The sequence below is a fragment of the Punctularia strigosozonata genome (genome assembly GCF_000264995.1).
Source record: "Punctularia strigosozonata HHB-11173 SS5 unplaced genomic scaffold PUNSTscaffold_8, whole genome shotgun sequence".
Lineage (NCBI taxonomy): Eukaryota > Fungi > Basidiomycota > Agaricomycetes > Corticiales > Punctulariaceae > Punctularia > Punctularia strigosozonata.
The window spans coordinates 271,844-292,994 of NW_006767440.1; the positions used below are offsets into that span (position 1 = coordinate 271,844).

A 21,151-nucleotide genomic window follows, 5' to 3' on the forward strand; every position below is an offset into this window, starting at 1 on the left:
TCCGTACGCGACCATCACTCCTATCTTTCGCCCCTGCTGATCCCTCGTCCCTCGTCCCTGGCCGTATCGAGCCCATCGCCCGCGCATGCGGTTGTCGTCGAGATCGAGCGGCCGGTAACCGCGGGTCGTGATGAATCGAGGCCGCCGATTTGCCAGATGCGAAGTCGTCGTCGTGGGCCAGAGCAGAGCCGCCGATAACATGCTGGTGCCGACTGAGCCCTGTTCTCGTGCGCGATGTCGTTGCGGCTATGCGGACCGTCGGCGGCCGGGTGCTGGAGGATATTCCGTGTGTGCCATGCCGAGCCGGGGGAGGGTGAGGTCGTCGAGGCGAGAGCGAGAGGCCACCGCACTGCCACCGGGCGTTGAGTAGCGCAATCAGGTGCGTGTCCGGACGCACGCGAAGTCAGAGCGCCACAACGTCCCCTAAGGTCTGCACTGCCACAAACAAGTAGGCCGCACTTCATTATTGCGCGCCCGTCGCCTCCCCGCCTCCACCACGCGTCGCACTTCGTTATTGCGCACCCGTCGCCTCCTGGCCTCCACCGTACCACCTGCCCTCAACGTCAAGGCACGGCCGGTGCACGCAGAATCCCCTCTTCACCAGCCCGGCTTGGGCTCAGTCATCAAGCAATTGTGGTCCCGGCTCAATCACAACAGTCTCAGACGACTGGCGGCCAGCACCACCACCCCGACAATGTTCTGCACATTTCCGTGGATATTCGACCGCTTACGTAGCGTGCGCGCATTGGCGCACCCTCAGGCCCAGCATACGCAAGCCAATCGAAGGACAAGGATTGGATGGATACGGGCGGGCTGGAGGATATAAAAGGCCCAACGTACGTAGTCTCGGGGGGCAAGGGGAAAATCAGTAACATTTGTTATTGCTCCGTCTTAGCCACTAGTCTCAGTGTATATCCGTCCCGCGCACAACTCAGTATCTCCCTCGGTTCCATCCTGAACTCGCCTGCCATTCTTATACCATACCTATATAACATCCCATTTACCTACTACTTTGGCAGCCTCTGACTTCGCCTCGGTCCTCGCACACATCTTTCCTTGGACAGGCCTAGCCCTGAGTCCGCACTACAGGTACCATCACAAAAAACACCCTCGTCTGTGCTCTCGCTTAGTCTCGCTTATCTTAGCCAGCTGGTCTCGCAATTCGAGCAGATTCGAGGACATATACACCGTTTTCACCGGGATCCATGTATCGCAGGACTGATTGAACGAGCAAAGAACTGTGAACATTACAATTGGGAGTCGGACCTGGCGCGCAACTACGGGTGCACGCTATACCCCCACGTGAAAGTACTATATGTGACCGGCCTGTGACTGACGATTCGACGGGGTTGACGAAGTGAAGGTGTCATATAGTATATAGTACACCACTTTTCACCGGGAATGAAGCTCCAATGTCGCTCTTTGAAAGATCACGTGCCGCATCAGGCGCATGGCCCACCAGTGGATCGGACACCTTTGTCTTTGCTGCAAATCAAGAACGACATGGCACAATCGTCATACAATCCACTTCTCTCAGATGTTGGCCTTGCTGCTGAATTATCTCAGCTGCAGCAACGCTACGATGCACTTCTTGCCACCAAAGAACGTGCTGCGGAGCGCTATCGGAACGACTACAAGAAGTGGAGACGATTCAAGGAGTATCTATTCCAGGAAGACCGGGAGGTTGCACAGGAGGTTCAGGAGAATCCTGCAGGACGCAAAATGATTCAAATGGCTAGCATCCTCAGAAAGCGAAAACGCTTCACGGACCTTGGTTTGGATACCATACTCGATCAGTCAGAGGCAGCATTGTCGACCTCGAACGCCGATGAAGAAGCCCTCGATGGACTATCAGGCTCAGGGACACATGGACAACTTGCAGGTGATGTGATCTTTCTTGCGGGCCTGCACTTGTCTATTCATACGTGGGGTTCACAGATAGCCGGTTACGGCCGTCCGATGAACACTCATCTCCCTCGACACTCCAAACTAGGAACAGTTCCATTTTGCACCAAGATGAACTTCGGAGCCAGTATTCTAGTGATGGCATGAATAACGCGGGTGCTTCACACAGGACGCATTATTCAACTCTGACGGCCTTGGAGAACGACCAGACGATTCATTCGCTAGACGCTCTTCCAGTCACAAGTACAACTGCAAGGTCACGTTTGGTTAGCGTTGACAGGACTCGGTATGGAGCTGTCTATGAGACTGGACAGATTAATCACCGTTTCTTAGAGGAGATGAACACGGCATCAGAACCCAATTTATGATCGATCCTGACCAGAACGAGGGCCTCGACTTTCAATTCCATGGTGTCGTCAGAAATTATAGGGATAGGAAGCGGTTACCTGGCGATGATTGTGAATGTTGTCGAGATGTACACCAGATCTTCGCATCCAACGAATTCGTCGCTGACTCATGGGCAGTATTACGAGGCGGTGGGTGCGCAACCTGAACGTCAACGACAACCGTTATGGCGATCTCCTACCGGCTCACCTCACAAGCAATGCAAACGTCCTCGCAAGGCTAGCTTCTCAGGGAGCGAGGGTGCACCGGAGAGTGATGAACGGGTGGCCATGCAATTGCATCGTAACGAGGTTTCACGTCATCGGCAACAATGGGCTGGCCCTAGCACGCCTCCTGGCTACTGGGACATTGGTTTCCCCGATACTCAACAAGCGGCGGAAATCAATAGGCGCGCGCACCGTATGATTGAACGCAAAGGGGAGAATATACGGCACGAAGCCAAGTGAGTGATCAGCCATGCGGCCTAGGCTATCTAATTTATTGCGCAGCCGGCCAAATGGCAAATACAAGCGCGTAGAGTGATATCGCGCTCCCCGGGGGGACATTTGTTGCATATATATTGTGAGCTTGAACGGGAAGCACGTGTATACTGTTCAAGGCTGGTCTACGTATCGCGCTCAGGTGTAAATGCCCCGTATCGTATGGAATGGGTTGGAATAGGACGAATATATCTTCCTGTAAGCAACTGCTGCGCAATTCGCCGAGGGTGATAATGGCCAGAAAGCTGAGACCAGAGATAGCCTATAACGCGATGGGCATGGTTAGTTGTGCGTTGGCTGTGCATAGATCTACGAACCGTACTGATGGAATATGGTTGAATATGACGTGGGCTTGCTCTGTGATGACAATAGTCAATAAGGGGTTGTAGAGGGACCGGCGATTCACCTTTAAAATATAAGCGGCATACAGGGAGCGTGAATCATGCGCAACTCGGATCTCGATCGCACCTGAGAAGAATGTCTTTAGATCTAAACATTGTAGGAATCACATGTTCACGCATACCAGGAAGTCTCCAGGGGTCTTTCAGCCTCAGCATCAGGGCAAAGAGGGGGAAATGATTCATTGCGGCCAGAAAAGTATCATTGATGGCGTGAAGAAATATGACCAAGAGGCGAGCCTGCCAAAGTGTAAGTTTATATTTTAATGAGAGAAAGACTGGGCCGACCGCCATGAACACCGCATAATACGCCAATACCGTAGGAAATAAAAATGCCAGCAGCGTGAATAGCATCGTTCCCAGCAGAAGCTGATCGACTTCGTAAACCCAGGAGTCCACACGATTCCGCAGGACATTGAAGCGTTTCCCTATGACATGGAACCATAAAAACTGTCCGTGAAGTACCTCGGTTCATGACCCACCGCGGAACAGATTCCAGAGAGATACGGCTGTCCGTACTTGAGCGTGAAATATGGTCGTGGCAAGGGCATAACAAATGTAGATATGAAGAGTCAAGATGTCCAAGAGGTCTGAAAACAATGATAAAATCATAGTCAAGCCACAGAATCCGGCCGATCCAATTAGGTATGTTGCTGCGGGCATTAATGGTGTGACCTGGATCATCAGGCCTGGAGTCCCATATGCAAGCTTCAGAACTGAGCAAGTCAAAACGTAAATGCTGCTCACGAGACCACGACTTGATGATCCGAATGAACAGCATACAACAAAATCGGCTGAGCGGACCATTGAGCTTCAAACCGGCCGGCCATTGATCAAGCCACAACAAAGCTTGCGGGAACGGGCTGAGCAAGACGTCCTACTCTGAATGTCAATGTCTTCTACTGGAAGGAGGTTCTCCGTCGTACAGTGAAGACGGTCGCTAGCATCTTCGCCAGTGCTTGATGATTATCACGAAGAAATACTCCGAACGCAAGACCCACGATCACGTCGTTCAGGATAAGCCATACGGAATTGTAGAACCTGAAGAAGACGAAAAGGTGAACAATCAAGCAACGTGTGCATGGGGGCAGTCTCACGCGATGTACTCCGAGGTAGACCGACTTAGATGACTGTCTCCCTGAACAACGGCGACCAACTGGCGAGACAATGCCGTGAATTGTTCGGCACGTGAATCAATTTGCCGAACTGGATGATGTTGGAATATATACGGTTTCGATAGAAGTAGATGACCGACTGGTGGACGAAGCATCTCTGAGTAGTGGGCCTGATGCTCCGCTAAGAATTGGTGTTCGGCAGGCCTTGTTGATCAGGCTTGTAATCCCAGTGATATAGTTACCGATGAAGGAAGCCGTGAAAGACTTGCGAGCCTTGCTCGTGTCAGGATCCAGACCCGGCGCTCCTGGAGATGATGAAGCCCGGTTTCGTAATAGTTCATCCAAATGAGCTGCGGCATTAAGCTAACACCTCTTTGTTCAGATCTCGTCGACGTTAAAGGTAGTGACGTACACGATCCAATACCGACGGGCTCAGAAACAAGCGCGGATTTCCCGAAGAATTAGTCGTGAAACGGCGCGAGAACTGCGGATTGGATGTCGACACTGAGGCGGCACTCGTCCGATATTTGTCCAGATGCAATGACGAGAGAGAATAGTAGCGCATAGACCTCTGACTAGGTCGTTGGTAGTATATTATTCTGAGCACACGTCAGGTTTGGCTCGCGTATGCAAGGTTCCCGCTTGGGATGGCAGTACGAACTCTTGACCACAGTCAATGTTCGCGTCAAAGAAGCTGATGGACGGTGCTGAGGTTCCGGTGATGGTTTGGATGCAGAAACCAAGAGCAGTAGGTGGGTCGTCGTGCAATAGGTCCTTTACTTCGGGTGCGTCGAGTAATTCTTCGACACGGGACAGCTGAGTTATACGTATCTTCGTTAGCGGGACACAGATATGTCGTTTCAGTAGAGCAGCTCACTTCCATGTTTTCAATAACACCAGCGATGACGGCAGGCGCCTTCCAGCCATAGCAAATACCTTGAAGGTGAACGTCCCGAGGAAAGAAGATCATCGGCGTTTGCCTAGTTGAGACAGGGGCGTTTCCCCAGCTCTCCTTCAGCCACCGTCACTCCGTTCACCAACCACCTGCATCTCAGCCTGCTTTTATGGATCCTTCCTCCTCGAAACCTGTTCGCAAGCCCGATATCAAGAAGAAACTTGTGGTCGTAGGCGATGGTGCGCCATTACCCTGGGTTTCGACTTCATGAATTGACGCATTCATCGCGCAGGTGGTTGTGGCAAGACGTGTTTGCTCATTGTATATGCCGAAAACCGTTTTCCTGAGGTGAGTATGCTGTATGTTGTCGGCAGTTTCACGAGAGGCTCATGTCAAGCACGTCGCCGTTTTCAAGGCGTATATTCCAACCGTGTTCGAGAACTATGTTACGCAAGTCCCCTTTGAAGGGAAGCTGGTGGAACTCGCATTATGGGACACAGCGGGCCAAGAAGAATATGACAGACTACGACCGCTCAGCTACCCAGAAAGTGACGTGATACTTATAGTATTCTCGATCGATTTCCCTGTCAGTCTAGGCAATGTACAAGACAAGGTACGGCGTCCACGACTCCCCTGTCTCCCATCCCCTCACTTGCATACGCCAGTGGTATCCCGAAGTCGCGCATTTCTGTGAAGGCACGCCGCTTATCCTCGTTGGCACCAAGACCGATTTACGACGGGATGACCAAACAAGACGGATGCTGAGCGCACAGGGCCAAACGCCCGTCACGCCGGAACAAGGTGGTGCAGTTGCACGCGATATAGGAGCCAAGTACATCGAATGCTCAGCGAAAACTGGTGTCGGGGTGCAGGAGGTATTTGCCATGGCACTGAAGGAGAGTATGAAGGGCAAATGGGGCAAGATGGTGCGGCAACGAAAATGCATGATATTATAACAGCTCCGTGCCAGTGATAGGCTTGACCATAGAGGACGGAAGAATTGTAGTATACCCGAGATATCGGTTTCTCCTAATCCGTCTTGCGTACCCTGCGACGATGGAGGCGGACGGCCGTCGAAGATGTTGCATACAGCACATGGATGAAACACGACAGAAGCACAATAGCTGTCGTAGCCTGGACTTGTGGCAAGTCGACAGGGTTTCCGAGAGGTGCTGTGATGATCCCGCTGTGGTCGGCTTGTCCGCTTGCCTGAGGTATTGGGAATAAGGCCGATGCAGAGCCACCTACAACAGAAACGATCTCGGATGGTAAATGTGGAGTAACAAAAGTTTCTAATGAACGTCAGAGAACAGAATGCGTAAAGTCAAGTACGGCCAACACACCATGTTCATGGTCCGGACACGCCCAAACAGGCACTGGTAGCGGTAATGGCACATTCATGTGCGTGACACGAGCAGATGGAACTCCATATCGGACATGCAGTGGGATTTCGAGCGCAGTTACTGAAGCGTATTCCGGGACTCGCAATAATAGCAAAGAACCGTTTGCCGCAACAAAGGACGGCAGCTCGAGATCCGTGGCGCCCCGGATTTGCGCGGCATAGGATCCACCTCTGAGCGCCAGTTCATATTTGTCCGCGATGACATCGGGGGGAAGCTCATAGGCCACGATCAATTCGCATCGAGTTGTAGGAGGCGCAGCGGATATCCGAGTAGTCAGAATGAAGTGAAAGCCCTTATGGGGATGGATGAAAGAAGTGAAAGACATGTCGCGACTCGCAGAGGATGCGGTGCCTCACTTGCCCGTCCACACTCCAGACTTGTAGCATGACAACCATGGACGGCCCCAAAACTACGACCACAGAACCTGTCTCCCCGCAGCCTACGCGGCCAACCGAGTCTGTGACACTAGCAGTCCCTCCAGCGTCGTTCGGTGCAGTAGGACCGAGGTTCGCCTTACTGTATCGCTGTCCGCGGGGCCCTTATCCAGACAAATGCCTCCTATCAGATTGAAAGAATTTGATCAAACTACGAAGAGCGCCGCATCGTCTGCTGCCCCTACACCTCCTCGTTCCGTGGTGGGCATCGGAAATAAAGGTACGTTTGTGTCCGAGAGGGTCGAACTACATAATGACGAACATCGCTTTCAGTTGCTAAGCCTGATTATTCTGAGGCTAAGATTGTGCTCGCTATGGTCTGCTCTACACGCCCACTGTGCGTACTGCACTCTGAACCTGTCTCAGGTGGGCCTACCTGCGCGAGGGAAGTCATATCTCAGTAACAAGTTGATGAGGTACCTGAAGGTGAGTTGACCAGAGATCCGCATCCCGCACCCGCTAAACGTTCGGTCAGTGGCTAGAATATGACGTCAAGGTTAGCTATACTCATCATGTACACTCGCACGAAAGTGCGAAGTTAAATCATTGCCTAGGTGTTCAATGTTGGCCAACTTCGGCGCTCCCGGGCTCGCCAAAAGCAACGGCAGTGCGTAGCGAAGATTACGCTGAGTGAACGTTACATAAAGTTTTTGTCAGGAGTGGCATACATGAAGATCATACTGCGAGCTACTTCAGCCACGAGAATGCGGAAGCTACGAAGATTAGAGATCAGCTCGCGCGAGACAGCCTGGAAATGCTGATTCAATGGCTGAAGGACGGTGGAAATGTTGGAATCCATGGTATGCGCAGCGAAAGAGTAGCCACGTCTACATCGCCCTGATGAACTACGATACAATTCCTTAAGATGCAACCAACAGCACCCGGGATAGAAGGTAAGCCCTAATATAGATCCCCATCGAGGCACATACTCAGATCGATGTCAAGAGCGCAGATATCGGAACGGGTATCTTCCGAGAAAGGCATGAGCGTGATATTCCTGGAGAGCGTCTGCAACGATCCGGCGGTCATCGCTGCAAATGTAGCCTTGAAGGTTACTTCGGGAGATCCAGACTACAAGGACATGTCACGCGAGGAAGCCAAAGCCGACTTTCTTCGTCGGATCAAGCAGTATGAAGCGATCTATGAGACTATCACTGAGCCGCATCTCAGCTATCTGAGGATCACGGACGTGGGCGATCAGGTCACCGTATGCAGGATACACGGTTATCTACAGAGTCGCATTGCTTTCTATCTGATGAACTTGCACCTCAAGCCACGCAGCATATTCTTCTCTCGCGTCAGTGTTCCCGACTCATCGAAGTTTAGTCACTGATATCTTCCTGCGAATACATCAGCATGGAGAAAGTCAGTTCAATGTAGAAGGAAAGATTGGCGGAGACGCTCCACTCTCCAAGAGAGGCATGCAGTACGCCGATGCTTTGCCGGCACTTATTCGCGACAACATCGGCGATGCTCCTTTGACTGTCCGTCCACTCTTTTTTTGTCTGTTCTTCTCACTGAGTAACGTCTATCAGGTGTGGACTTCTACTCTGACGCGGACTATACAAACGGCTGCCCAGCTGCCTTACACCAAGCTCACGTGGAAGTCGCTGGATGAGCTTGACGCCGGGGTATGTGACGGCATGACATACGAGCAAATTGAGGTACGTTCCTTCAACGCCCTTTAATCCGGGCGTCTAACTGGTCATGGATTGGGTAGGAAGCTTACCCGGAAGATTATGCGAACCGCGATGAGGATAAATTCAACTATCGTTACAGAGGCAAGGTGTCTCTGTGCGGGATCCCTGCTTGCTTGCTTAATGGCTGATAGGCGGGGAGTCATACCGTGACGTTGTCGTCCGTCTGGAACCAGTCATCATGGAGCTAGAACGACAAGAGAACATCCTTATAATCGGTCACCAGGTTAGCCTAGTTCTCAGGTTCAGGGCCGCAGAATGCTGAATGATGAAACAGGCTATTTTGCGTTGCTTGTAAGTACCCGTTCAATAGGGAATGTGTTGTCACCTGGTTTAACGTCGTAATTAGATACGCATATTTCCACAACCTTCCACATGCCGATCTCCCTTATATTAAGATACCTTTGCACACTGTTATAAAGCTGACACCTAAAGCATACGGTTGTGATGAAGAGAGGTTCGTCCGCCTATACTGGGCTCGTTTCTGTGCTTATTATGCTGTTAGATATACCCTACCAATCGGTGCCGTGGACACCCATCGACCGAAACCCGGAACGGCCCATCACCACCAACTTCCTCCCTCGCACTCGGCACGAGAATACTACGGGGAACAGAAGTAGAAGGTTAATTCCATACATGATCATGCCATACATTATCGAATGTCTTCCTGCAAAGGGGCAATTGCAGCTGCCAAAATGTACTACATAGAATACAACTATATCTCATGCGTAATTGATGGCTGTTCGGTTTTAAATACTATCACTCGTTCTGCTTTCCGAGACCGCTCAAATCGCGGGTACCATTCCTTCAGGTGAAGGTATTAGATCTCCGAGTTGAAGATCATGATTGGGTTGGACGAACTCGACAGCAACCCCCAAGAAGTCTATCGCATCTATCCGAGTTTGCTCTTGGTCACCTTGGTTAGAGACAACAAAGATCTGTTGAGTACACCAAGGCCGAAGAAAAGTGTACGATCAGAAGATCAAATTGTGGAACGTTAACGGCGTTACGAATGCTCTGACCTGTAAGCTGGTAACTGACTGAAAACGCACAAAGCGCAGTGGGATAGGGACACCATTCGAAACTTGTTCCTCCGTTAACTCTAGAATCTGAGCAACTTCAGGCTCTTCCGCATCCTCAACGTCCTCGAACGTCACGTCAGCTTTATTGACGAGGAGCTTGATCTTCTTCGGTCCTTGCGGCGCGGTCTGGCATCGGAGGACCAGGAATTTGACTTTGACCGTTTGATGGAACTAAGGCGCACGATGAAGCTGACGGGCTCATCTATAGAGATGATAGACAACGAACAGGCACGCTCAGAAGTAATTGCTCATCGGCGTCGGAAAGTAGGTAGGAACCAGATGTGTTCCTCTTCTTCTCGGACAAAATGGAGATGGCGGTATGGCCCTTTGCCTCGTTCAAACAGACAAGTTGTGAGGTGTCCAAGTGTTGCAGGAGGGATGCCTACAGACTTACAATCCGTCACGGTGCCAGTGAACGACACTGTGAACTTACATCGGTAGACATGATCGTGGATATGAAGAGGGATTCGTAGCTCACGTGAACTAATTCCGTGCCTTATTGCATGCGGGGACGAGTAATCAAGATCGCCCAACAAGTTAGTTACAATTGATCAAAACTCCAAAGATGATAGGCAACGCATGGAACCATGAACTATCCATGTCACATAATAACACATTCGTCCTTTGCATCCTGCCGCGTGGGGCGGTTCTGGGCGCGTCTGGCACCACCACGTTTCATCTCCGTCAATCTAGCCATTGCACGTTTGTTGCCTTGAGCTACGGCAAGACAGCGTTAGTTCCAGAAGCAGGAAAGACGAAGATGCACTCCTACCTGCAGCACGCATGTACCAGCGCTTGGCGAATTCGATGTCTTGTTTGATGCCGATACCTTGTTCGGCATAGTACCCTACGGCGTATTCCGCCTTTGCCAAGCCTTTGTTCGCCGCTCGTCGAGCCCAGAGATACGCTTCAGAGTCGCTCTGCTTCAAGATGCCCTCGACTCCCGTCAAATACCACCCGCTTAGTGCCAGCTCTGCCTCGGCGTTGCCCTTCTCCGCCGCCTTAGTGTACCATGCGATTGATCTTCGAGGATCCACGGGACAAGTCAGAGTGCCATATTCGTAGCACTGTCCCAGCTTGTACTGCGACTGGGTATAACCCAACTGCCCCGCCTGCGTCAGCAACTTCTTGGCGTAGTAGGGATCATGGGGGACGAGGCCGGAATTCGGCATCTCGTGCAGCAAGGCGAGCTCATGCAACGCGTGCGGGTTCTCTTCGTCGGCCTGTTCTGCGGCTCTCCTTAGCCATCCTATCGCCTCCCGAGGATTCTTTTGTTCTCCAAGAGATCCGTTGAGCAGTATCATTCCTAGCTTGTACATTGCAGCCGTATCGCCCAGCGATGCTGCTTTACGGTAGAACGCGATAGCGCGCGGCGGCTCTCGTCTAGTACCCGCACCGATTTCATTGCAGACCGCCACTCGATAACAGGAGGCCGGGTGATTCTGCTTGGCAGCCTGCAGGTACAGATGGTACGCTTTTTCGTGGTCGACTTGCAAACCGAGCATCCCGGTGCCGTAACAGTTGGCTAGGAAGAACTGAGCCTCGTCGTAAGGCTGCCCTTGCGTGGCCAAACGACGCATGACCTTCAATGCCTCTTGGATCAGCAGGTCGCGGTATTTCTTGACTGCTCGCTGATCCTTCGCATCAGCCCCAATGTGCTTGGCAGCATCGATCAGGTATTTGGCGTACGCAAAATGCGCCTCGGGATCGGGATCAGCTTTTATGCGTTGACGGTACTGGTCGATGTACTCTTTGGTGTACGGAGGAGCGCTGAGATCAATCGCTTTCGACTTCTGCGTGCGCAGATTGAAAGAAGCAGTAGTCCCCGAACGCTGGAGGGGAGGTCTCGAGGCAATTTCTTCTTCCATGTAGGGGTCTGGCGGAGGGCCAGGCTGGCCAACGGGAGGCCCATAGTACTGTCCCCCGTTCACGGAGGGAGCGGAGTGGGCGGATGTCATGGAGTACACACTCGATGCATAGGAAGTGCTGCGAGCAGAGGGTGCGTAACTGGGCCCTGGGCTACCATTGTACTGGTAGCCAGGTGGCGGAGGGGGAGGAACGCCCAGAACACTGGAAGCAGCTGCAGCTACGGGATCATAAACCTCGGCATAGGGCTGATAACCAGAAGCTTGCCCTTGCCAACCCTGTTGAGGATAGCCGTTGTATTGTTGTTGCATAGGATAGGGAGGTTGGGAGTGCTGAGAGTAAGCGCTTGAGCGATCCCCTTCATAGGATGAGGGATCAGGGGAATCGTAAGCCAGCCCGTCTTGATCGCCCGCGGTATGGTACGAGTACAACGACGCGACGTCTTGTTGTGGGGAAGCATGATTACGGGGCGGCCTGTTCTGACTCGGAGAGGATGGCAGTGAGTTATCCGGGAGCGACGTTTGGCGTGTCGGAGGCTGGACGGAATGGACAGACATGGAGGTGCCGGCTCGAGGAACGGGATCAGAGCCGTATGACGCGACGCTAGGCGTCCTCGCCGGAGGATCACTGAGATGCATCGCGCCAAACTGATCGAGCACGGCGGTAGGGTCATACTGAGGAGGCAGTGATGGGACTGCTTCCACTTGCTCCTCGCTCTGAGGCCGTTGCGAAGGAAGGGCCGGGGTGGATCGATTGGGCATTCGCATTATACTGTTACCTGGGCGCGGAACGGGACTTATGAGTGCCATGTATGGTTGAATAGAAGAGCCTTACCAGACTGAGGATGTGGGTTCCACTGGGAGCCATCGGTTGATTCGTAGGCATGGCCGTCGGGGATGGCATTAAGGGCGGGAGACCAGCCGCCGGATGCGTCGGCTGCGAAACCGTGACGGCGCGAGCTCCGACTCTGCGCCGGTGATTGAAGCCGATCGTCGGCCGGGGGCAAAGTGTCGGTAGCTGCAACGCTGGACATGGTGGAGGGTGCAAGAGCGTTTGGTCTCGATGGACGCCGCACGCGCGACAGCACGGGTAGCGGGGCGGGAGCGGATCATCGATCAATACATACAAGCAATAAGTCACAACTACGTGAACCACTGAAGTACTGGCTCCTCGCGACCATCTTTGACTATGGAAACATAGAATACGCGCAACCCGAGTGTTGGCATCAATGTTCTCTCCAGGACCAGTCCTCCCATACGCGCTCAATCCGCTGCCTCTGGACACCTCCTGATACTTTCCGATACTTGGTCATCACGTCCACCCGGCGCCGAACCTCGACCTCCTCCCCATCCGACGTCTCCTGCGGTCCAGTGGAACAGTCCATCCACGTCTCAGCATGCTCCTGCGCCGACTTAGGCACCTTGATAACACGTGATACCGTGCCCATGTCCTGTTCCGACACGGCGTCCCATGCTTTGGGGTGGAAGTTCCTAAACAACGGCCTCGAATCGTCATCGTGTCCGTGATCTTCTCGTTTGCGCTTATGCGCGATACCATTTTCTTGTTTGACGCGTCGACGACCTGACCCTTCGTCGTCGCTGTTATAGCCTGCAGCTAGCCGCGCTCGCCATCGCAATTCTCGGGCAAGACCAGGGGCATCCTTCACGCGATCTGAGGGGACCTGTTCTCTCGCCTCTCGCTTGGCGGACTCCGACCCACGCTCCATGGTCCGAACTTCCGAGACGAGAAAGTCCGCCAGGGCCTCCACAGATGTTAACACCCGAAGTGAAAACTCCTCCTTCGCTTTGAGGTCCCGGAGGTACTTTTCGGCGGCGTACCAGCAAAGTCTGTCAGGTCTGATCAGAATCACACAATGCCCTCACGTACTAAATACATACTTCACAAAATGCGGAAATCGGAACTTTTTCTGTACATGCACTCAGTAAAGGACGAATCAACTGTAGACTGCATCGTGAACCCACCGGTACATGGGTCGAAATTTCGATATCACGGACCCGCAGTTCTAACGGAAAACGGTAAGCACACACTACACGGTATACGTGCGCGAGACTCACGAGTTGACATATTGTACGAATGCAGAAAGTTTCCTCCAAAAACTAGAGCATCTTCCGGTGTCCACTGTGACGAGAGTTGACAGATATGTCATACACGCGCTAGCTACGATGTAGACTTACCACTGCATGTATCCAACCAGTGGGGATTATCATCGTATTGCCCGCATGCAACTCAACCTTGATGACTTCATCGACCATGTCGCCGAGCCAGGTATGATTCTGTATCTCGGTCCCAGACCAACGCTCGTAGGCCGCAAGATTGGCAGGGGTAGGTTTGATGAAATAGAAGACCTAGAATGGGCTATGCAAAGAAACCTTGCGATCAAGCACTTTGGACGCACCTTAACCCCTCTGAGAACGTGATAATACACCGATGAGCCAGCGAAGTCTATGTGCCAGTCCTGGTGGCTGTAGTGAGATTCTCCCCCAAGCTGACCAAATGACGAGTCCTTACGGTCCATGCGTTTTTCACCCCCATCAAACAGTACAGCTGCACCTTCGGATATGCATGCCCTTTGCCCTTGCGGTTGGCTGGCCAGAATTTCTCCACCCAATCTAACTCTCGAACTAGTCGAGGTGGAAGCACTTGGTCGGCTAGAGAAGTGCCAGAAATTTCGAGCGAAATAACGTTGCGAATTTTGTCTCGCTTTTCTGGTGGGGTGTTGTAATACTCAGCCCATTTACCGAGAGTCCACCCGGGCGAATTAGCTTGCGATGCGACATCTACACATGAATATATGAGCCTCCTGCCAATCCACGAGCACGGAACATCTTACCGATGACTTCCACAGGCGTCTGCTCCCCGACTATGGACGCCACGTCGCTGACGGTGAAGCTAGAATCTGGCATCTTCATCCCAAGACCTTCTGGGTCTTCAATGACTATCGGAGTCTTCAGCGCGGCATCGTCCCCTTCCAACCATTCCATCGTGACCTCGCTCCCCTGCATTCTTCTGAAGTTATCTGGGGAAATCTTCTTTCCTTCAAACATCTTTGTCCACCGAGTCGCATCCACGTTGTCGCCCGAGTGCATGTTAGCATAGTCACGTTGCGCTCGCTTTCTTGATGATTTGCGCGCAGGAGGCTTCATCGTTATGACACGAGATGGATCTTTCGATCGGCATGGCGTGCAGAACCTCGAGAGAGACAATGTTGAACGAGGGTCTGGCAGCGAATGAGATTCAACTTTGGGCACACCATTTGTCGACCGCTTCGAGGTCACCACCGCCTTGCCCCACACATCTCCAGTGGAACCACGTTTTGCAGGCATCGCATCTGACCCAGCTCTCCTTATCTGCCGCTGGAGTTTCGGCACCCGAGCCTTGCTCATCCTTGGGCTCACATGCAGGACAGCGGTCTTCCTCAGCGGAGCGTTTGGCTGAAGGCTCATTGTGGCCGTTGGTTTGCGACTCGCTGTCGTTGGGCTCGGCTGCTGAGTCCTGCGACGCCTGCACTGCTTGCGCATTCACTCTACTCGACCTGCGACGAGCAGCGACCATGGCGAACGTATTGTGCGGCAGATGAGCCGGAAGCTGTTGATTAGGCTGGTTTGCGCGTTCAAGCCCAGGGTCAACGATTGGACGAAACGCCGCATGCACTGGGGTCACGTGGGGTAGCAAACTAGAATTACATAATACGGCGCTCTTTGTACGGCAAGTCTAAATTAACGCGATAGTTGGTACACCTGTTTCTTGTACACTTCACATAGCATACTTCTCTAATCCTGGACGTCATGCAATTATCTCCGGCAACAGATAGCAATCATTTCTCGCTGAGCTCCGCAACACCGGGCAGGATCTGCAGGGTATATATCAGTAACGAGCGTATTCAACTTGATCTGTACGCGAAGCGATATACCTTCCCCTCGAGGAGCTCAAGACTGGCACCACCGCCAGTAGAAACGTGACTGAGCTTGTCTTCCGCGCCATACTTGGCAACAACTGTTGCAGTGTCACCACCGCCCACGATGACAGTCGCGCCATTCTGGGCGGCCTTGATGGTGGCGTCCAGGAGCGCCTTCGATCCACCGGCGAACGCGTCGAACTCGAAGACACCAGGCGGTCTGCAGAGGTGTCAATACCGGGACAACGACCCACATCTGATCTGGCAGGCTCACCCGTTCCAGAGGATGGTCTTGGCTTCCAAAACTGTCTTCTCGTACAGCTCACGACTTTTCGGGCCGGCGTCCAGACCCATCCAACCTTCTGGGATACCTTCCGCGTCGGTGGCAACTCCAGTCTGGTAGAAATGATTAACGAAAAAGGTGGTCCTGTATATTCCGTTCGTACCTTGGCATCCTTGTCGAATTTGTCAGCGGTAATGTAATCAACGGGGAACACCAGTTTGATGCCCTTGGACTTCGCCTTCTCAATCAGACTCTGGACCTTTTGCGATCCAGGCTCATCAAACAAGGAGTTGCCGATCTGACGACAAGAATTACGTCATGGCTCCACTACGATACGAAAGCGAACTCACTGATACCCCGTCGATAGTCTTCTTGAAGGTGAACGCCATCCCTCCGCAAATGATGAGCGAGTCGACCTGACAGGTATGCGTCAGATGCCAAACACGAGTCGATGCTTGGCATACCTTATCCAACATATTTTCAATCAACTGAATCTTGTCCGAGACCTTGGCTCCACCCAAGATGGCCAAGAACGGACGCTCGGGGTGTTCGAGTGCTTTGGCGAAGTACTCGAGCTCCTTCTTCACCAGAAAGCCGGAAGCGCGTTGCGGGAGCTGGACACCGACCATGCTAGAGTGCGCACGGTGAGCGGTCCCGAAAGCGTCGTTAACGTAGACATCGCCGAGTTTCGTGAGTCCCTCCCGGAAAGCCTTGACCTTCTCGGGATCAGCCTTTGTCTTCTTCCCTTCTTTATCTTTCACAGAGCCCTCCTCCTCGATGTGGAAGCGGAGGTTCTCCAACAGGATGACCGAACCAGGCGAGGCGGAGTTCACCGCCTGCTCGACCTCAGGGCCCACACAGTCCTTCAAGAAAGTGACAGGCTTTCCGAGGTGCTTCTCTAGCTCGGATGCGACTGGCTCGAGGGAGTATTTCGGAACAACCTTGCCATCCGGACGTCCCAAATGGGACATGAGAGTCACCGTTTTCGCTCCTGTAAAGTCATAGGTTCATTAGAGACCATATATGAGGATTTCGTGTAACCCACCATTCTCAAGAGCATATTTGATGGTCGGCAAAGCGGCAACGATACGCTGTACATTTCCTGAATATGAGCCATTCGTCATAGATTACGGTGCTTGCGTACCGCGGGATTCGTGACCTTCCCGTCTTGCATCGGAACATTGAAGTCCACTCGGATGAGGACACGCTTGCCCTTAAGGTCAAGGTCTGTAATGGAGAGCTTGTTGGAAAGCGACATAGTAGAAGAGATCTGTGTGCAACATCCTGCATCGATGGTCAAGCACTTATATCGTTTGGAGATCCCGGGCACAGCCACGCTGTGCCATCTCGACTCACGCCGTCATGACCCAGAACTCATTGGGGCTTCAGCTGGACAAGACCGAGTCGGCCCCGGCCGTTGCGGATCCTCCCGCCGCCGATGTCCCTTCCATTGAAGGCGCAGAAGCTAACAATGACGAAGGCAAAGAGAACCGGGACAAATCGCCTACCCTTCAGACCGATGCGCCAGTGAAGGAACAGAAAGAAAAGAAAGCACCATATGTCAATCCAGAGCGTGTTAAGACTGGTGGTCAACAGAGGGTGAGGACCAGATATTTGACGATCATCCGTAGCTAACCATGGCCATCTAGGAAAAGCTCAGTGACGAGGCGCTCGCCGAACGCATGACACGCATTCGTGAACAAAACGAGAAAATCAAACAGCGCCGGATGGTAAAGTCGCATCAACCAAGAGCTCTGCACTATACCGATGAAGTTGTAGGATGTGCAAGCTGATGAAGATGCGTTCAAAAAGACTCAAGAGAAGGAAGCGGCCAAGCGCCAACAGGCAAAGAAAGTGCAGGAGGACATCAACCGCACACGTGAGGAGAACGCGCGTCGAAAGATGAACAAGATGCAGAGTCGAGAATGGGACTCTGCGAAGAGAAGTGGCAACGACTTCAGACCGAAGACTGTACCTCAGCCGTCCCTTGATGCTGCCAACGATACCGCAAGGCCCGAAGACTCGCAGGCCGCACGTACGCCTACTGCTGAAACGAGTGTAACGCGCGGGTCTGGCCGAGGCCGAGGCCGAGGTGGGCTCCGCGGAAAGGGGAAAGATAGGGCTGCATCTTCTGGAGGAGCCTCAGAGCGCGACCCCGCTCCGCATAACGATATGGCGACCGGTGCCTCTACACCAAGTGTAGCCACTGTTGCAGCAACCGCGACGTGATGGGAACGACTACATCAAGACGGCTACATCAAGTTCTATGTAATTGACGCGAGCTCAGCTGTGCTAGCGCACGCGCAGTACTGATATTGTCTCCTGTATGTCTTTCTGTCACTCGTCCGTGCGTCTGTGCCCGTACATCCTGACCGATCTTTCAGGGTGCTGGCGCACGTTGAGGTGGTTATGATTTGCTGTCGTACTGTTTTGATTGTTTACGTCGTTCTGCTGTTATACCCGAGCCGGAGGCACTAGCCGTCGCTAGACGAGGAACATAATTGGATCATATGGCTTTGCACCACCACATGGGATAGCACATTACAAACGTGTCGACTACAGGTGTCAATGATGGGCTTTCTTGGCCTTGTTGATATGCCGCCGTAACTTCTGTTGCTTCTCCCTCAGACTCGCCTTCTTCTTTCCTCTGACAGCACCGCTGCTGAGAATCATCATGATCGGTTTGTTCCTCGCCTTCTGTTTGTTCGTCGAGCTGCTTGGGTTGGCCTTTTCCTTCTTCCCTTTCAATGAGCCGTATTTCTCTCTACCTTCACGGCCTTTCTCAATCGAGGCCATGCGTTCGGCGTAGTCCGCCTTGGACTTCTTGCTCGGACCCAAGATATCGTCTTCGGCTAGGAAGGTCTCAGCCATGTTCCCGGAGGCCATATTCTTCTTCTGTGCTTCGAGGGTCGCCAATTTACGCTTTGCGGACGAGCTGCCAGTAGCCTCCACAGCTTTGGTGGCAGCTTGTAGCTTCAGCTCGTTCAAGAGCGTAAAGTCCGCAGGGGTCAGAATCTACGTGACGGTCAGGATGACGGCGCAAATCGCAGAGATATGCTCTTACCTTGGTCGTGGCGAGCGTAGATACACGCAAGGTAGCGTCTTCAACGAGCTTGTCATCCTGCTTAGCGTCGGCACTTGATACTGTCTTCGCCTTCTCCATATCCTCGTCCTCGGAGTCAGACACCTCTAAGGGTTCTTCGTCGGATTCAACGTTGAGCCAGCCTTCTTCATCCGACGATTCTTCCGAGCTATCCGTCTCGACGTCCCAGCCTTCCCATGCGGCTGAGTCATCCACATCCACGTCCATTTCATCCCCGTTCTCCTCGCGCAGCTTTTGCAGATGGTCCTCCAATAACTAGAGCACATGGGATGAATGTGTGGTTAACTAGGACACGCAAATACTCACCGAAAGACCATCGATGTCCACAGCCGCTTGAGCAGAATGCCCGAACGGCAAGGGCTTGGTTCCGCTAGCGATACCCATGGTTGCCTCTTTGCCCTGTTGTCGCGTTCAGTGTTCACGTCGGATGAGGTACACCGAGACGCTTACTCGTTCCCGCTTCTTGAGCATGCCAGGATTGACCTCCCGGTAGAGCTGCAAAAGGCCTCTTGCTGCGGCTGTCACACCCTTATCCCTACTCTTTCTATACTCCACCAAATCACCCAACATATCTTCCTCCATCGCCCATGGCTGCCGCCTGCATACCTCTCTGATGCTGTTGAGCCCAGCGCGGATCACTTCGCTTCCTACTCCAGGGTGGACGAATTCTTGTGCAACCTTCCTGATCACGGGAGTGAGAGCGTCCGGAGGCGTCAGGTCATGCACCGACTGAGCTAGGGCGACAAGGATGGAGGGAACGCGGAGTTGATGGTAGGTGAGATACTTGATGATATAGGTGTAAAAAGGCAACACGCATAGTTTGTGGGCGCCAGCCACTCGCGATAGAAGCTGCATGATCAGAATCTTCTGCTCCAGCGAATAGTGTTTGTCGTGACGAGCAAGGAGTTCGTATAGCTTCTCCGCGAAAGTTTGAGGGTCGTTCAGGAGCTGTATTGCTGGGAAGTTGGGCGAGGATGCATCCGACTTCATTTTGCGTTTCTACATACAGATCGGAGTAAGAAATGCAATACCCACGCACGCGGAAGTGGGAAACAACCTTTTTGGCCTCTTTCATGCTTTTCTGCAATTTCTTGTCACCACTGCGGGTTTTTTTCTTAACTTCGCGCTTGTGCAGCAAGGATTTCACGTCGGGACCCTTTAACGTGTCTCAGTATACGAAGACTTCAGGCGGAGTACTGAACAATACCTCATCATCGCTATCGTCCTCCTCTTCATCTTCGTCGTCGCCAAGGAAGAAGTGTATTGAAGCTCTCTGAACTTTCGTGGCGGGATGAAAACAACCCAAGGAGATGATCGAGACGGTCTTGGGGTCAGTCCTATTGTCTTTCCGTGATTTAACTTTGTGGAAGTGAACGAACAGGAGCGTACCAGACGCCCTTCTTCCATAGTTCCTTCGCTACCAAGACAGCCCACGCAGCCTCGCCACCCTTATTCGCAGTATTGGCCCTTCCCTTACCCTTCTCAGTCTCAACCTCCGCATCCATGCCACGCTCCACCATACCGAAGAGCATGGCTTGGACCGCTCTGTTTAACTTGTGGTTCTTCGTACGCATGTTGGCGCTGCGTATGTCAGACATGATAGTTTTGCGTATGGTTTGACGAAGCGAAGATGAAGTCGTTCGAGGCAGCAACGGGAATAGTGTCTTGAGAAGCCTGCTCGTCGTCAAGTCGTGCCAAGTCGGCCAGTCAACGGTGCACTTACTCAACCGACGTGATGACATTCTTGTTACGCAACATGACGAGATTCTGGACAAGCGATTTGCGGGTGTCCGGAGACAATGTTCCGTAATTCTCCAACAGGAGAGTAGATAATTGCGATGGGAACTCTGTCGTCTCTTTGGGATAACACGGCGAGACCTGTGCATAATCAAAGACCTGGACCATCCTACATACATCCAGCCGGTCACATACCTGGGAAATGAACGCGACAAGCTCTCTGAAATGCTGAGCATGTTCATCCGGATTGATGTGGAATATTTGACGGATGCTGTTGTAGTGATTCCATTGTTGGAGGAACTCTTCTCGGTATGCAACGGGATCTCTCTTGATGAGATTTTGTAGTTGTGGGAGATTGGACGTCAGGAGCACGCCCCGGGCCATGCTTGCAGCGTAGACGGTGCTTATACGAGCTTTGGGTTGACAGTTGTCT

The 21,151-nt window shown here is 52.6% G+C and overlaps 10 protein-coding genes across 10 annotated transcripts; 4 read left to right on the forward strand and 6 right to left on the reverse strand.

Annotated features, from left to right (window-relative positions):
• Window positions 1–1,503: 1,503 nt before the first annotated feature.
• Window positions 1,504–2,832, forward strand: PUNSTDRAFT_114129 (uncharacterized protein; the record flags this gene model as incomplete). Its single annotated transcript, XM_007384661.1, has 5 exons — window positions 1,504–1,882; window positions 1,939–2,191; window positions 2,239–2,380; window positions 2,430–2,752; window positions 2,799–2,832. 5 exons carry the CDS (start codon window positions 1,504–1,506, stop codon window positions 2,830–2,832), a joined length of 1,131 nt encoding a protein of 376 aa, XP_007384723.1.
• Window positions 2,833–2,914: 82 nt separating this feature from the next.
• PUNSTDRAFT_70205 (Gpi1-domain-containing protein) lies at window positions 2,915–4,236 on the reverse strand (the record flags this gene model as incomplete). The annotated part of the gene is made up of 7 exons (XM_007384662.1): window positions 2,915–3,051; window positions 3,107–3,144; window positions 3,258–3,427; window positions 3,476–3,615; window positions 3,670–3,876; window positions 3,935–4,064; window positions 4,114–4,236. Coding segments are annotated over 7 exons (945 nt in total), but the record flags the coding sequence as incomplete, so codon positions are not given.
• Window positions 4,237–5,366: 1,130 nt separating this feature from the next.
• On the forward strand, window positions 5,367–6,153 carry PUNSTDRAFT_69935 (uncharacterized protein; the record flags this gene model as incomplete). Its single annotated transcript, XM_007384663.1, has 4 exons — window positions 5,367–5,436; window positions 5,490–5,545; window positions 5,613–5,810; window positions 5,863–6,153. The coding sequence occupies 4 exons, from the start codon at window positions 5,367–5,369 to the stop codon at window positions 6,151–6,153; spliced, it is 615 nt and encodes a 204-aa protein (XP_007384725.1).
• A 73-nt stretch (window positions 6,154–6,226) lies between these two features.
• Window positions 6,227–6,925, reverse strand: PUNSTDRAFT_69992 (uncharacterized protein; the record flags this gene model as incomplete). The annotated part of the gene is made up of 2 exons (XM_007384664.1): window positions 6,227–6,489; window positions 6,541–6,925. The coding sequence occupies 2 exons, from the start codon at window positions 6,923–6,925 to the stop codon at window positions 6,227–6,229; spliced, it is 648 nt and encodes a 215-aa protein (XP_007384726.1).
• Window positions 6,926–6,962: 37 nt separating this feature from the next.
• PUNSTDRAFT_144207 (bifunctional phosphatase) lies at window positions 6,963–9,984 on the forward strand. The gene is made up of 18 exons (XM_007384665.1): window positions 6,963–7,106; window positions 7,166–7,254; window positions 7,308–7,351; window positions 7,401–7,460; window positions 7,510–7,530; window positions 7,589–7,641; window positions 7,692–7,834; window positions 7,900–7,927; window positions 7,980–8,331; window positions 8,390–8,518; window positions 8,570–8,698; window positions 8,755–8,815; window positions 8,866–8,957; window positions 9,009–9,025; window positions 9,081–9,188; window positions 9,237–9,536; window positions 9,593–9,669; window positions 9,754–9,984. The coding sequence occupies exons 1-16, from the start codon at window positions 6,985–6,987 to the stop codon at window positions 9,349–9,351; spliced, it is 1,563 nt and encodes a 520-aa protein (XP_007384727.1). The 5' UTR covers window positions 6,963–6,984; the 3' UTR covers window positions 9,352–9,536; window positions 9,593–9,669; window positions 9,754–9,984.
• A 430-nt stretch (window positions 9,985–10,414) lies between these two features.
• PUNSTDRAFT_70204 (HCP-like protein) lies at window positions 10,415–11,990 on the reverse strand (the record flags this gene model as incomplete). The annotated part of the gene is made up of 2 exons (XM_007384666.1): window positions 10,415–10,530; window positions 10,586–11,990. The coding sequence occupies 2 exons, from the start codon at window positions 11,988–11,990 to the stop codon at window positions 10,415–10,417; spliced, it is 1,521 nt and encodes a 506-aa protein (XP_007384728.1).
• A 914-nt stretch (window positions 11,991–12,904) lies between these two features.
• Window positions 12,905–15,252, reverse strand: PUNSTDRAFT_69559 (jumonji protein; the record flags this gene model as incomplete). Its single annotated transcript, XM_007384667.1, has 9 exons — window positions 12,905–13,526; window positions 13,578–13,606; window positions 13,662–13,702; window positions 13,755–13,818; window positions 13,875–14,045; window positions 14,096–14,155; window positions 14,209–14,477; window positions 14,531–14,889; window positions 14,951–15,252. The coding sequence occupies 9 exons, from the start codon at window positions 15,250–15,252 to the stop codon at window positions 12,905–12,907; spliced, it is 1,917 nt and encodes a 638-aa protein (XP_007384729.1).
• Window positions 15,253–15,370: 118 nt separating this feature from the next.
• Window positions 15,371–17,136, reverse strand: PUNSTDRAFT_88212 (phosphoglycerate kinase; the record flags this gene model as incomplete). The annotated part of the gene is made up of 8 exons (XM_007384668.1): window positions 15,371–15,550; window positions 15,611–15,815; window positions 15,870–15,991; window positions 16,042–16,176; window positions 16,229–16,294; window positions 16,343–16,869; window positions 16,924–16,969; window positions 17,023–17,136. 8 exons carry the CDS (start codon window positions 17,134–17,136, stop codon window positions 15,515–15,517), a joined length of 1,251 nt encoding a protein of 416 aa, XP_007384730.1. The 3' UTR covers window positions 15,371–15,514.
• Window positions 17,137–17,240: 104 nt separating this feature from the next.
• Window positions 17,241–18,107, forward strand: PUNSTDRAFT_135148 (uncharacterized protein; the record flags this gene model as incomplete). The annotated part of the gene is made up of 3 exons (XM_007384669.1): window positions 17,241–17,477; window positions 17,528–17,608; window positions 17,658–18,107. 3 exons carry the CDS (start codon window positions 17,241–17,243, stop codon window positions 18,105–18,107), a joined length of 768 nt encoding a protein of 255 aa, XP_007384731.1.
• A 336-nt stretch (window positions 18,108–18,443) lies between these two features.
• PUNSTDRAFT_114135 (protein required for actin cytoskeleton organization and cell cycle progression) lies at window positions 18,444–21,102 on the reverse strand (the record flags this gene model as incomplete). The annotated part of the gene is made up of 9 exons (XM_007384670.1): window positions 18,444–18,893; window positions 18,943–19,236; window positions 19,288–19,380; window positions 19,432–19,980; window positions 20,039–20,137; window positions 20,189–20,318; window positions 20,371–20,655; window positions 20,705–20,859; window positions 20,914–21,102. The coding sequence occupies 9 exons, from the start codon at window positions 21,100–21,102 to the stop codon at window positions 18,444–18,446; spliced, it is 2,244 nt and encodes a 747-aa protein (XP_007384732.1).
• Between the last annotated feature and the right edge of the window lie 49 nt (window positions 21,103–21,151).

Bases quoted from the DNA above. Each gene is read 5' to 3' on its own strand.
- PUNSTDRAFT_144207 (XM_007384665.1), top strand. From the start codon at position 6,985: ATGACAACCATGGACGGCCCCAAAACTACGACCACAGAACCTGTCTCC. The intron at 7,835-7,899 runs GTATGCGCAGCG...CAATTCCTTAAG, and splicing joins TGGAAATGTTGGAATCCATG to ATGCAACCAACAGCACCCGG. The intron at 8,699-8,754 runs GTACGTTCCTTC...TGGATTGGGTAG, and splicing joins TGACATACGAGCAAATTGAG to GAAGCTTACCCGGAAGATTA.